The sequence below is a fragment of the Mastomys coucha genome, unplaced genomic scaffold (assembly GCF_008632895.1).
Source record: "Mastomys coucha isolate ucsf_1 unplaced genomic scaffold, UCSF_Mcou_1 pScaffold20, whole genome shotgun sequence".
Lineage (NCBI taxonomy): Eukaryota > Metazoa > Chordata > Mammalia > Rodentia > Muridae > Mastomys > Mastomys coucha.
In genome coordinates this window covers 106,853,941-106,869,275 of record NW_022196903.1, presented here as the reverse complement: position 1 = coordinate 106,869,275, position 15,335 = coordinate 106,853,941, and the positions used below count along the sequence as shown (strand labels likewise).

The 15,335-nt window shown below is 47.2% G+C and overlaps 1 protein-coding gene across 3 annotated transcripts in view; it reads right to left on the bottom strand.

Annotated features, from left to right (window-relative positions):
• Nucleotides 1-15,335, bottom strand: part of Irak2 (interleukin 1 receptor associated kinase 2) — a 59,289-nt gene that overhangs the window by 2,399 nt on the left and 41,555 nt on the right. For 2 of the 3 annotated variants that reach the window (XM_031382941.1, XM_031382944.1), the window contains exons 9-12: nt 13,867-14,062; nt 9,413-9,475; nt 5,060-5,260; nt 1,730-2,018 (exon numbers count right to left, since the gene is read on the bottom strand). In XM_031382941.1, the coding sequence (XP_031238801.1) occupies nt 1,730-2,018; nt 5,060-5,260; nt 9,413-9,475; nt 13,867-14,062 (749 nt within the window). The remainder of the gene's footprint in view (nt 1-1,729; nt 2,019-5,059; nt 5,261-9,412; nt 9,476-13,866; nt 14,063-15,335) is intronic. The other variant, XM_031382942.1, reaches the window with a different exon arrangement.

Sequence of the window (15,335 nt, the reverse complement as noted above, 5' to 3'; positions counted from 1 at the left end):
GGGGGGAGTTTTCAAGACAGGGTTTCTCTGTGTAGCCCTGGCTGTCCTGGAACTTACACGGTAGGCCAGCCTCGAACTCAGAAATCCGCCTGTCTCTGCCTCCTAAGTGCTGGGACTAAAGGTGCGTGTCGCTGCCACCGCTACAGTTTCTAAATTCTTCCTCCCCAAAGGAGTGGTCAGAGGCTAGACTACCAGTGAGTCACGTTTACAGGGACTGGTGACACCTCGTTGAAAAGGCCTCAACTTTTATTTCACTAGGAAGCCTGGCATATTTGAACCCAAGTGCCAGTGATGGAGGGTGTCTTTAGAAGTGACTGGCAAGGAAGAAGAGGCAGGCAAGAGGGACCACACAAGGTCCTGCTGGGCCCGGAGAAGTGTTTTTAAGTACAACAGGTATGTGCCATGCAGTGTGTTTTTATAAACCACTCTAGAAGGGCATAATGGCACATACCCGCAATCCCAAAATAAATAGACAAGGGTTCACGAGATAGCCCAAGTGAAACTCTGTCTAAATCTATTTTTTTTCCTTTGCTGAATGTGTATATGCATGCACACATGTACCTACATGGGCATGGGCATGCATGATAAGGTGTGATTGTAGAGGTCAGGTCAACCTTCTCCTTTTACCATGTGATAAACTAGGATCATAGTCAGGTTGTCAGGCTTTGAAGTCAGCACTTTTACCTGCTGGCCATCTCACTAGTCCTGTAATCCCAGCACTTGGGAGGTAAAGGCAGGAGGATCAGGAGTTCAAGGTCATCCTCAGCTATATAGGAAGGTCCATATTATTCTAGGCTACCTGAGTCACATGCTGTATCAAAATTTAAAAAAAATAGCCGGGCAATGGCAGCACACACCTTTAATCCCAGCACTTGGGAGGCAGAGGCAGGCGTATTTCTGAGTTCGAGGCCAGCCTGGTCTACAGAGTGAGTTCCAGGACAGCCAGGGCTACACAGAGAAACCCTGTCTTGAAAAACCAAAAAAAATTAAAAATAAATAAATAAAATATATATTATTTATATATAAGTCATTATATATTATATACATTCTATATTATATATGGTATATGTGTGTGAATAATATATAATATATAAAATAATATTTATATATGTATGTATACACACACACACACACAGTGAGGCCCTACATCCAGTCAAACACTGCAAAAATGCACCAAAAAATTAAAATCTGGGGGCTGGAAAGATGGCTTAGCAGTTAAGAACACTTGCTGCTTGCTCTTCCAAAGAACACAGGCTCGGTTCCCAGTACCCACATGGTAGCTCACAATCCTCTGCGACTCCAGTTCCAGGGGATCTTGCCTCCTCGGGTACTGTACATATGTATTGCACAGATAAACATAGAGACAGAACACCCATACACATAAAATCAGATTTTAAACTTTAAAAATAAGTAAACATCACTCTCTCTGGATCCTGGAGGAAGAAGTACTGAGCCAGAGGCAAGCGTGAGGAAGGCCACACAGTTGTCCTGGCAAATGGGCAGTAGGTATGACCAGGGCTTAGTCCAGAGATGGAGGTGTGAAAGGCCTAAGAGGCAAGAGAGTGGTCAGAAATAGTCACTGGTAAGCTGAACTTCCCCTTGGTGTATCCACTGTGCAGTCGATGTCTGAATTACTAAAGAAAACCATGAATTAGGAAAAGAGGGGAGGGATGGCCTAAGTTAGGGTCACAAGTGATTCTGCACCGGCACCTGGCCCTTCCAAGCTTACCGTCCTGGGGTGGCTGTGGGCCTGTGCAAGCCTCTGAGGAGGAGTTGGCCTCCTGTCTCCCACTGGTAGATGGCTGTGCTGTTCCATTTCCCATGGAGAATGGAGAGGAGGCAACCCTTGGGCACGACACCGCCATCACAGAAGAGGGGACGCTGAAGCTGGAATTGTCCACATCATCCGTTTCCTCTGGGGTATTGGAAGATGAGCCTGTGCCATCAGAAACCCTGCTCCAGGGAAGGGACAGCTGCCCTCGGAGCCGCTCCTCCACCCCAGCCATGGAGACGCGAGCCTTGGAGGAGGAGACAGACAAGGCGCTGATCAGGCACTGGCATTAAAGCTGAAGGGGCTCTAGCAGGTTTAAGCATGCATGGCAAACTCAGCCCCTCCCCCAACAGAGCAAACATTGCAGCCAGGTTTTGCCCTTTTACCCCGTTTTCCTCTCTCTTGCTAAAAACCATTACATTCCTAAAGCTAGCCCTCAAGGTCTATTCCCTTATTTGGTCACTGACTCATTCCTGAGACAAAAACACCAAAGTCCAACAATCAAAATTCATTTTCTTGGCTAATATGTTCAGTCAGGATTTACCAACTCACCCTAGCAGATCCCCCCAACACACCCCTTAAAACCCCCACTCCTGCAGAAACAGCCTCTCTTGCTTCTCTGGTCTGCTCAATTTCCTTGCTGCTGCAACCTCTCCCACCCCTCACCCCCTTCTTGCTCCTCTGGGGAAATAAATCACATTTGTGCTGAGTACTTGGTCTGGGAATGTCTTGTGCCCATACTGGTCCTTTCAAAAGCCACTACTTTCAAAAGGCCACTACTTGGTCTGCTGGGAGTCATAATCAAACGCTGCCCTCGAAGGAATAGCACTCTGCCTTAGAGAGATCTGAACTGAGAGCCAGCCACACAGATGAAATGTGTGAGCCCAGGTGGTCCAATCACTGCACCCCAACCTTCTGATGGCAATGACTGGGCCAGGTGTCTATCTCTAAGACCTTGAGTTGACTGCAGAGCCTTGGGTGTGTGTGCTAGGCAAACATGCTGCATGGAGCTATGTTGGGGCCTTCTCTTTTGTCTCTTATGTCTGAGCTCATTACACTGCATCCAGGCCTTGAACTCACTCTGTAGCCCAAGCTGGCCTTAAGCAGCTGCCTCAGCTGCTGCGTCAAGCATCCCAAGCAGCTGACCGCACCACTGCTCACCATACCTACTGCTCACCCTGAATACGAACATTTCATTTCCTCAGTGCCTTGCAAAATAATTCAGTGTATTGGCTGGTGAGATAGTACAGAAGGTAAAGCTGCTTGCCGCCAAGACCGACGACCTGAGTTCAACCCCCAGGATCCATATGGTAGAAGGAGAAGCTGTTCTTTGACCTTGACATCTGTGTTGTGGCATATGTACACCTACACATATATGTACACAAGTATTCATACATACACACATTCTACTTCTAAATTTAATTTTAAAATCCCATGTTAATTTATTTTTGTACACAATCACAATGAATTCTTTTCTTCCTTCCTCTCTCTTTCTTTCTTTCTCTCTCTCCTTCTTTCTTTCTTTTTATAGCTGAAATGTCCTACCCCCTTTAGTATACATGGCAAATGGTTCATCCTTCAAGATCTGGTTCAAATATAAAGTATCCAGATAAAAATTCAATTAGGTGCCCGAGAAACATTTGCCATGCTAAAGACTGCAGTCCTCTGGAGCTCTGTGTAATGCATGGGGTATGCAAAAACTGATGTGTGCATTTTTCAGTCATGGTTTGGTTTGGTTTGGTTTGGTTTGGTTTGGTTTTTTGAGACAGGGTTTCTCTGTGTAGCCCTGGCATCCTGGAACTCATTCTGTAGACCAGGCTCGAACTCAGAAATTCGCCTGCCTCTGCCTCCCAAGTGCTGGGATGAAAGGTGTGTACCACCACTGCCCAGCCTCAGTCATGTTTTTAAAAGCAAAGGAGATGGGGCTGAGGGCTGGCTTAGAGGTGATGAGTCCCCTGTTGCTCCTGCAGATGACCTGAGTTCAGCTCCCAGAACCCAGAGCAGACGGCTCACAAATACCTGTAACTTCAGCTCCAGGAAACCCAACATATTTTTCTGGCTTCCTTTGGCACCCAAATACACAGAATACACACACACACACACACACACACACACACACACACACACACAGTCTTTTTTAAAAGGTGGTGGGAGAAAAACTAAACAGATGGCTCATGGGTTAAAAGCACTGGCTGCTTCTCCAGGGGACCAAGGTTCCCAGCACCCACATGTCAGCTCACAACTGTTATTAACTCCAGGGGATCTGCTGCCCCCTGCTGCCCTACATAGCACCATGCACAAAAGTGATGCACAGCCATACATGCAGCCAAGATACCCACACATGAACAAAATATAAAATAATCAACAAAAGGAAGAGAAAACGTAAGAATGTGTCCTCTTCTTTTAACCCTATTTCTCTGGCTGGAAAGCAGATGCAATGGACTGAGCAACAAACTGAGTGACAGTTACCACTTTGAACCCTGAAAGGGAAGCTTTTTAGCCAGCATGGTTAGACTGCAGCCCAGGTTATCTGCACCAAGACCACTAAGCCAAAGGCAGCAAACTTTTGTCTTGCTCAAAAAGGTGGATCTTGCCATCTCCTCATCACGGTCCCTTTACCCAAGCCCTAATTGACACACTGAATCATTGATGGAATGAATGAATAACTGAAGGTCTCAATGAAAGTGAGTGGCTGCGGGAGGCGGGGAGGGACAGGGGAGAGTGGCTACTTAGAATACATCTGATTGGGTCTGTTTGTGTACTGCTCTTCTGAAATCACTAGTGACCTGAAAAAAATCCTACTGGGCCTCCAGAGCCCTCTAACACTGGGCTTACTTAGTTCCCTGCCAGGCCAGATGTAGAGAGTCCTGTCATATACTATCCTGGTGCTACACAAACAACTCTCATGTTAATACCAGGAACTCTAAAACAGCAGGACAGGAATAGCTTGCTCAGACAGACTACTCTGTAGTTACTCCACATTACACCTTGGGACCACAATGTGGGTCACTCCAAGCCATTCTCTCCAAAAGGGTGGAGGAAATGCCCCGAGAGGCAGTTACAGACCAAGAGAGAAAGCAGGCCAAGGGAAGACAGGAAGAGATGGGCTCCCACAAGAGGCTCTGGCCAGATACCTACCCTCAGGGTCCCCCACGACCCACACAGCAACCCTGATGGCTGCAATGGCCCCAGTAGGTTCTACTGTAGACAATCAGGGCTAAACTTGGCTTATTGCATCCCTAGCAAGTTAGGCTTCCTAGGTAAGGCAGCAGGCAGCAGAGAGCTCACCTCCTCCACGCTGGCATGGCGCCTCCGCAGGCAGACACTCACAGCGGTGGCCCAGGCTTCCTCACAGGCCTCGGGCAGCAGCCCCGCCCTCCTCTCCACGTGCTTCCGGCAGATCTCTTTCACCACCGTCTTCTCCATGCCTGTCTTTCTGGAGCAGACTGAGGAAGTACTGCTGGGAATCTCCCTGAGAAGCAAATCCTTCTGTGGGAAGAGAGTAAGGAAGTCCAGGTGAGAGAGATGCTGGGTGTGGCCTAGACAAGCTCAGCACCCAAGCACTTGAGAATGCACCAGGACATTTCCTAGGACATCACAGCTCATCTGGAGTGGCTTAGCCTGTCCCAATTCAGTGGCTCCATCAGAAAATGGGACCGTGAAATGCCTATTCCTGGGTATAACACAAATACACATCCAATAATGGACCCGCAGGACAACATAGGACACCAGACAGAAAAATACTCACTAGGCCACTTCCAATAAATGTCTTCCATTTGTAAATTATATGCACGGCAAATACTAATAACCGTCATTTGCATGGCACCTAGCCACATGCTTAACACTTATAACTTAATCTTTTTTAAAGACTTCTTTTTTTTTTTGTCTGTGGCATGTATGTGTGAGTACAGATACCCTCAGAAGTAGGTGTTGAAGCCAGGCAGTGATGGCACACACCTTTAATCCCAGCACTTGGGAGGCAGAGGCAGGCAGATTTCTGAGTTCGAAGCCAGCCTGGTCTACAGAGTGAGTTCCAGGACAGACAGGGCTATACAGAGAAACCCTGTCTCGGAAAAAGAAAAAAAAAAAAAAAAAAAAAAAAAAAAAAAAAAAAAAACACAAAAGAAGAAGGTATCCGATCCTCTGGAGCTGGAGTTACAGGATCCAGGTAATAAGCCATTGGATATGGGTTCTGGGAACCAAACTCAGGTCCTCTGCAAGAGTGATGTATGCATTACTAATCACTGAGCCATCTCTCCAGCCCCAATTTAATCTCATTTTTTAGGATATTTATTTATTTATTTATTTGTGTGTGTGTGTGTGTGTGTAACTGTGTGTTTGTCATGTGTGTGAGTGTCTGCAGAAGCCAAAAGGCAGCATCAGATCTCCTGCAGCTTGAGTCACAGAAGGTCATGAGCCTCCTGCCGTGGGTGCTGGGATCTAAACTCCAGTCTTCTGGAAGTGCCTGCAGGTGGCCTTAAACTGTAAAGTCATCTATCTCTACAGCCTCCTGAATTAATCCTATTAACATGTACACAGACCCTTTTGCTTCCGCTTGTACAGCAGTGCCTAGGATAAATCTTGCAATGAAAGGGAACACAAAAAGCAGCAGGTCCTGAAGGCCACCCTTGACTGCACACACCCTGCGGAAATCGGAGTCACAGGCGTTGCCAACTGCAAACAGCTTCTCCAAAAGAATCAAATGAAGGGGACCTAGGAGGAGGGTTTGTAAGCATCAGCAGGAGCAAAGCAGGACCAGAGAGTCCTCAGAGGGGCCTCTCTCAAAAGGGCATTTGAAACGTCGTACCAAGAAGTAAGCAAGAAGGAAAACAAACAAACACAACAAATGACATGAGACTGCTGCTCAGGACTAACGTCAGGGTCCCCGGAAGTATGCCTCCTCCAAACGAAGCAGGAGGAAGACTCAGGAGGGAGAAGGTAAGCTCATTTACGGGGTCAAGGCTGCAACTCAGTTAGTACTCTGCTTATATAGAAGGCTCAAAGCCAGTAACTGGTTCATAGCCAGTTCTTTGTAAACAAAGAACAGTGGTGTGTGCCTTCAGTCTTAACACTTAGAAAGTGGAGACAGGAGAAGCAGGAGTTCAAAATCAACCCCTACATTTGTTGTGTCAAATTGCTGCATACTTATTTGTTTTTAGTGTGTATATATGTCACTACCATATATCTACGTGCACATAAATACGTACATATTTATAATTACATATTATAAGACACACAGCATCTTAAAGCTGGTTGTAACGACACACACCCATAACCTCAGCACTCTATAGAGACTAAGGAAGAGGTCTGTAAATTCAAGGTTAGCCTGAGTTACAGAGTGTGGCTTAGTTTTGCCACCTAAAATGCATTCCTATCCAGTCTCTGTCCCTTGGTCCATTCTAGTCACCTACTCAGCCATCTCTTCCTCTACAAGGTCTTTGCTAGCCTCCAAAACACAAATGGAAAAAAAAAAAGGTCAATAAAATGACTCCTAATGATATTCTGCTATACTCAGAGCAACGCCTGCCCAACTATCATCAGAGAGGCATCATCCAGCCACTGATGGGAACAGATGCCTAACACTAGGCTGAGCCAGGGGAACCCCACAGAAGAGGGGAAGTATTGTGGGAGCCAGAGGGGTTGAGGAGACCATGAAAACACAGTCCACAGAATCAACTAAGCAGGGCTCATAGGGGCTTACTGAGACTAAAGCAACAATCACAGACCCTACCTGGGTCTGAGCTGGGTCCTCTGCATATACCTTCTGCTCATGTAGCTTGGTGTTCTTGTGGGTCTCCTAACAGTGAGAGTGGGCAATAGCTCTGACCCTTGTGCCTACCCTTGGGACCCTTTTCCTCCCACTAGGTTGCCCCATCAAGCCTTGATCTTGCAGCTTGTGTCTAGTCTTATGAAATCATGTTGTTATCGTCTTGTTCAGTTGATATCCCTAGGAGGCCTGCTGGGATTTTGTTTTGTTTTGTTTTTCCAAGGGAAATTGAGGAGTGGTTTGGGGGGAGAGGGAGTGGGCTGGACTGGAAGGAATAGGGGAGAGGAGCTGCAGGTGGGGGTGTAATGTAAAAGAAGACTTCAAAACAATTTAAAAAATAAAAAGGAGGCTGGTCTGCTGTCATAGGCTTATGGTTCCTGCTCACAGGAGGCTAAGCCAGGAGGATTGCTTGAGCCTAGGAGTTCAAGGCTAGCTGGGCAATATAATTTTATCTCAGAGGGAGAAATAAAAATGCGAGCCTCACTGTGCCTCTGTTTCCCCAGCCAGTGGATAGGTGGTTTCAGGATCCGAGAACATAACGTGTCTGGCACTATCAGGGATACAATGCCTGGAAGTAAAGACAGCTAAGGCTGGCATGGTGCTGCTGGCACTCACTGGGTTCCTGTGTAAGCATGAACTGTTTTTTTTTTTTTTAAAGATTTATTTATTTATTTTATGTATATGAGTACACACTGTAGCTGTACAGATAGCTGTGAACCTTCATCTGGTTGTTGGGAATTGACTTTAGGACCTCTGCTCGCTCCCGTAGACCCTTCGCTCTGGGCGGCCCCGCTCCCTCAGACCCAAAGATTTATTTATTATTATAAATAAGTACACTGTAGTTGTCTTCAGACACACCAGAAGAAGACATCAGAGCTCATTATAGGTGGTTGTGAGCCACCATGTGGTTGCTGGGATTTGAACTCAGGACCTTCAGAAGAGCAGTCGGTGCTCGAGCCATCGAGCTATCTCACCAGCCCAAGCATGAACTTTTTTTTTTTAACTACTTATCTTTGGGGAAAACTTAACCCCAGTCAAGGAAGGGGAAATCAGCATGTAGCAGTTGAAGCATGTGAGTGGTTTGCAGAGAGAGATGTGTTACCACAAAGAGAAGCGATCCAGAAGCAGTTCCCCGAGCCCCACCCTTGTGACCCTCCAGGGAATAGAGATCTTATCTGTAGCCAGCATTAAGCGAAGCTGGTACTAGCAGTGAGTTCACAGTGTGGGGAGCTTGACTCTATTGTCGGGGCCGCGGCATAGGCTAGGACAAAACGTTCTTGACAGAAGCATCAACCAGGAACCCAAGCAAGTCTCAATTGAGAGCCAACTCCCAGGGCCCAGGAAATTTGAAGGAAAATTAAAGCAACTACTGAGTGAAACCACAGGACAAAATGACAGGGAGGGGGGAACAAACCACCCACTTGATTAGCACATTCGAGGACTCACCAAAGAAAGGAAGGCAGGCTGAGACAGAGGAAGAGCTCCCTCAGAGGGCTGCAGCTGACTGACTGTGTGGCACGAGTCTGTAATCCCAGAATTCAAAAAGAGGTGGAGGCAGGAGAATGACCAAGAATTCAAAGTCAGCCTAGACCATAGTGTAAGACCAACCCCCCCCCACACACACACCCAAAAAAAGAAAAGAAAGAACAAAAAAAGAAGAAAATTAAGGCTAGAATGAAGCTTAGCAGTTGCACAGAGGCAGCGTCAGACGTTATACTTCTAAAGCGTCGGTGTGGGAAGATGTGGCAGCCACCGGCGCCGAGAGCTCTGGACTGAGGACTGAGAACCTTGCGTGTGGTGGGCAAGGCCCTCCCTGCCCACATGGACGTGTTCCCAAGGAACACCAACCAACCGGAAGTGACTGGATCTCTTACCAGGTAAACTGGACTGCGGTCCTTGTCCACTGCAGGGATGCCAGTGAGGACCTCGGCCAATACCTGGATAGGAGAGAACACATGGTTGGCATGATCTACAGACAGTCAGCAAACGATTTAGACAATGACAAAGGCTTCGTCTTTTCTGATATTATTATAGTTAATATTATTGTTACATTTATTTATTGAATGTGTGTGTACGTGTGTGTGTGTGTGTGTGTGTGTGTGTGTGTGTGTGTGTCCCCGGGCTGGAACTCAGGTTGTCAGGCTTGGCAGCAAGCACCTTTAGCCACTGAGCCATCTTGACAGCCCCCTTTTCTTGTTTTTAAGACAGGCTCTGGTGAAGTTACTCTGTAGCTGAGGGTGGCCTGTTCTTGCCATACCACCAGGATTTTTCCCCTACTTCACTCACTCACAGAGGAACACAGCCCTGAAGCAACACCCAGGTGGGAAACTGCGATATGTACCTGTGCAAAGAGCAAGCCTGCCTTTCATGGATTCTCGGTGGCAGTGTAAATAAAGATGCAGGAGTGAGCCAGGTGGCAGTGGTGCACCCCTGAAATCCCAGAACTCAGGAGGCAGAGACAGGTTAATCTCTATGCGTTCCAGGACAGTCAGGTTTATAGAGCTAGTTCTAGGGTCGCCAAGGCTACTCAAAGAAACTCTGTCTCAAAAAACAAAAAGAAACAAAAAAACCCACAGAGGTGGGAGACAGACCTAGAAGCCTGGATTCCCAGTTCCACCTGGTACAAGAAGTGAGCCCCAGGGCTGGGAACTGAAACTTGGGCCAGAATCTGCATGTGTCACATGGTGTAGAGCAGCTATGCTTCAGGATGAACAGTAATTGTGTCAAGTCTCTCCCACACCCTCCTGCAACAAGTTAGAGCAGTTAGCCACAGGTTAGGCACTGAGGTGACCCTGCTCTTAGGGTAATGGGGAGCATGCCGGCAGTGGCCAGGAGGGGGCAGCACAGAGGGCTCAACAGAAAGGGTCTGCAGCCTGCAAAGTCTTTGCAGGAGGGGAGAAACAGAGGAAAACAAATCAGGAGGTAGATGGCTCCTCTGTCTCAGCCATGTGACGCTGGAAGGAACAAGCCCCTGACAAAGGTCACTCAGTGGGCATAAAAACACTTGAGACGCAGCAGGCAAGATGAGGCACTGGCATGCAAGCCAGACTACTTGAGTTCAATCCCACAAGGTGGCCAGAAAAGGCAACAACTCCAGGTAGTTACTCTCTGACCTCCATATGCGGTATGGCACAAGCACTCGCACACTCACATGCACACAAATGCACGCACGTGCACACACACACAAATATGCACACACACATCCACACAGGCACAAGGTGCACATACATACACAAATGCATGTGCACACACACATACATGCATACACATATGCACACACGTGCACACACATGCTAATACTACAATACCCGGGGCTGAAGAGATGGCTCAGCGGTTAAGAGCACTGACTGTTCTTCCGAAGGTCCTGAGTTCAAATCCCAGCAACCACATGGTGGCTCACAACCATCTGTAATGAGATCTGATGCCCTCTTCTGGTGTTTCTGAGGACAGCTACAGTGTACTTACATATAATAAATAAATCTTTAAAAAAAAAATACTACAATACCCATGTATACACAACATCCAATTACTCTTTTTAAATTTTATTTATTTATTTACTTACTTACTTACTTATTGAGACAAGTCTCTCTATGGAGCCCTGACTGCCCTAGAACTCACTTTGTAGACCAAGCTGGCCTTGAACCCACAGAGATCACCCGCCTCTGCCCCCTGAGTGGTGACATTAAAGGTGTGTGCCACCACATCCAGCCCCATTACTACTCTATAAGCACCACTAACACCCCACTTTCCAGAAGGCAAAACTGAGGCCCAAACATGAGTTGGGCAGGTGTTACATGGCAGAAGTGCCTGTACTACACTAGGTCATACTGCCTGGTAGTTAGAGGGTCTGCCATATTGGCTTGTTTTGACTTGTTTTTAATTTTTGTTTTGTTTTATTCTGTTCTGTTTGTTTTGAGATATCGTCTTCCTGAATTGCTTAGGCTCCCCTGGAACTCCCTCTGCCTCCCCTACCAGAGAGCCACTGGCTTTCCAAGCAGAGCTGCTTAGCATCACTGAAGCACTCACAGGGAACTTGGGGGGGTTGGGAGGGGTGGAGGAATGGGAACCAGCAGAGAGGCCAGCCAAGGGCAGAAGGAAACTGAATCCGGTACACAGAGGTCCAGCTGAAGGTGGAAGGTGGCCCGTGAGGGCTTCAGAGGCAGATGTGAACAGACAGGAGACTGTGGTCACAGAGAGGAAGGACAGAGTTCAAGATGGAGAGGAATGCAGATGCAAAGCCCTAGGCGGGTGCAACAGTCAGAGTTTGGCTGCAGGCAACAAACTGTGCTTCTGGAGCAGCATTTCCCAATGCTGTGGAACGTTCTGTAGTTCTGTGTAACACTGAGTCGGACAGACACAGCAAGAAAACAAGGCTTTCCTGCTGTCAAGGAGGGTTGGGGAAGCTTGCACAACCTTCTCTGGTGGGTTCCAACCACCAGGTCGTAGGGTCAGCACCCTATTAAGTCTGTAATGAAAAACCCGCTTGGCTTTGCTCAACAATATCATCCAAACTTATCCGTCCTCTCAGCCTTTTTTTTTTTTTAAGATTTTATTTATTTATTATATGTATACAATGTAGCTGTCTTCAGACTCTCCAGAAGAGGAAGTCAGATCCCTCGTTACAGATGGTTGTGAGCCACCATGTGATTGCTGGGATTTGAACTCAGGACCTTTGGAAGAGCAGTCGGTGCTCTTAACCACTGAGCCATCTCTCCAGCCTCCCTCTCAGCCCTTTTAACTCCTGCAGACGTCAGCAGGAGCCAATGTGTCCTAAAGATAAACTGAGCAGACTATCAGCTGGGCTGTGGTGGCTCACACCTTTAATCCCAGCCCTTGGGAGGCAGAGGCCAGCCTGGTCTACAGAGTGAGTTCCAGGACAACCAGGGCTACACAGAGAAACCCTGACTCGAAAAAACCAAAACCAAACCAAACCAAAACAAACAAACAAATAAAAAACTGAGCAGACTATCAGATTCAGACTATAGATGCTTTACAGTACGCCCTAAGCACCCGGCACCTGGTCCTAAGGCAGGGAGAATGCAGGAGAGGGGGTCGGTCACTGATGGAAAAAACAATGAACAAGCACGACAGAGAAATAGGTAGTAGGCCAACGGTGTGGACGGGAAGCAGGAAGTCGAGAGATAACATCTACAGCCCACAGAATTACCAACCATATACAGTTTCTGTATATACCTGTTTACCACTTTTTAAGAGTTTCTGAGACGAGGTCAAGTTGACCTAGAACTCACTATGTAGCCCAGGCTAGCCTGAAGTAAAAGCAATCTTCCTGCCTTGACCTTCCAAGTGCTGGGATTTCAGACATGGACCCCCATGCCCAGCTATGTAAACCTTTTTTAACCATGAAATCACTCATAACTCAGAAGCCATATAATACAGACCATGGAAGCTAGGCCCGGGGGCATGCAGATACAATTCCAGCACTCAAAAGGCTGAGGCAGGATCATAGTTGCTGGCTAGGCTGGACTACAGGTACTCAGTGAGACCTCGTTGTAAAAATGTGGGAAGTATGGCTCAGTGGTAGAACACATATCTAGCATGTCTGAGGACCTGGGTACTATCTCCAGCACCAAAAATGGGGGTGTGTGGAGTTGGGACAAACTAGGAACTTATGTCAGTCAGTGAAGGATCACCTTATGAACATAAGGACCTGAGCTAATGCCAGGTGTTATGGTATGTACATGTAATCCAAGCACTGGGGAGACAGAGACAGGAGGATCCTTGGGGTTCACCTCGCCTAACTGGTGAGCTTCAGGCAGGCCAATGAGAGAGCCTACCCCAAAGGAGGTCGATACTACCTGAGCATGTCACCTGAACTACACCCCCACACCCCACACCACACATCTTGCATACACACAAACTAAGAGCAAGTGAAATAAACGATTTTAAAAGATGCCTTTGGGGGCTGGCGAGATGGCTCAGCGGGTAAGAGCACTGACTGCTCTTCCAAAGGTCCTGAGTTCAAATCCCAGCAACCACATGGTGGCTCACAACCACCCGTAATGAGATCTGACACCCTCTTCTGGTGTGTCTGAAGACTGCTACAGTGTACTTTATTAATAGATAAATCTTTGGGCCGGAGCAAGCGGGGCCAACTGGAGCTAGCAGAGGTCTTAAATTCAATTCCCAACAACCACATGAAGGCTCATAACTACAGTGTACCCATATACATAAAATAAACAAATACATCTTTTTTAAAAATGCCTTTGTCTCAGATCTGGTCTGTAGGCCAAGTCCAGCAGCCTCTGCTGTAACTCCATGCAAGCCCCATGCTTACAGCCAGCCTGTGGGCCGGAAAAGAAATGCTTACAATTCCACAGCTGAAGATGTCCACTTGCTTGGTCAGCTGCCCCACTCTGATGAAGTTTTCAGGCAGATATGCAGCTGAGGCCTGGAACAGGTGAGTCTTCATTACAGTATATTTGGTCTTTTTGTTGTCGGGACATGGATGAGCTACAGGATGAGCCAGCTTGGGGTTAAGATGCTGGTCCAGCAGAACATTGGCACTGTGGGAAAGCAAGTGAAGAAAAACTTTGAATTCTGGGAAGAAAAGGTTGTGTGGAGACACACTGGCCAAACAATTTAGCATTAGGCAACATCAACCCTACGAATGGTGGAGGAAAGGCGGTCACAGAAAGCACTCAATATAAAATAGCCAGCCATAAATGGGCAGGGCCCTGGAAACCCACTCACTCCATTTAAATGGAAATGGAATTGAAAATTAGCCTAGTTGCCCCAGGAATATGTAGGAGATGCAGACTTCCACTCCCCACAGATACCAGCCCTGGCCAGCAGAGAAGTCGAGCCCACTGCTTATACTGGCCTAGACTCTTCCAAAGCTCTTCCCATGACAAGCTCTGGCCTCACCTGGGCAAATCCAAATACTGGCATTCTTTTTTTTTGTTTTTATGTTTTTTTGAGACAGGGTTTCTCTGTTTAGTTCTGGCTGTTCTGGAACTCACTCTGTAGACCAGGCTGGCCTCGAACTCAGAAATCCACCTGCCTCTGCCTCCCAAGTGCTGGGATTAAAGATGTGCCTAGCCTTTTTTTTTTTTTTAAAGATTTATTTATTTTATGTATATGAGTGTACTGCAGCTCTACAGATGGTTGTAAGCCATCATGTAGTTGCTGGGATTTGAACTCAGGACCTTCAGAAGAGCAGTCAGTGCTCTTAACCACTGAGCCATCTCTTCAGCCCCAACACTGGCATCCTTTATAACTCAGTTTGCTCAGGTTGTAGGGAAGGGGAGCATTTTTTAAATTTTTAAAAGGAGAAGTGAAAATATACTTTGATCTAGTCATAACTGGAGGGAGTTAACTCAGAGAGAGAATCCCTGGTTGGGGGTGGTGGCGATGGGAACAAAAAGCTAGTATTTTCTTTTATTGCATTTGTTTGTGGGGAGGAAGCATGCATGCCACATCTTGCCAGGGGAGCTCAGTGGGAAATTTTGCAGGATTTGGCTCTTTGCTTCCATCATTTAGACTCAAGGGATCAAACTCAGGCCATCTGGCTTGGCAGCTAGCATCTCTACTCACTGAGCCATCTCACTGGCCCACCAAGCAGTATTTGAAAAAGAAGATACCAGGCCAGACACGGTGGCAGCTCCCCTATCATCCTTAGCACTTAGGAAACTGAGATAGGAGGGCTGCTGGAAGTTCGAGGCCAGTGTAGGCTACATAGTGAGCTTCAGGTCAGCCTGGGCTACACTGGTAAGTTACAGGCCAGTTCTGCTCTACAGCAAGACTCTGTCTCAATAAACCAAAAAAAAAAAAAAGAAA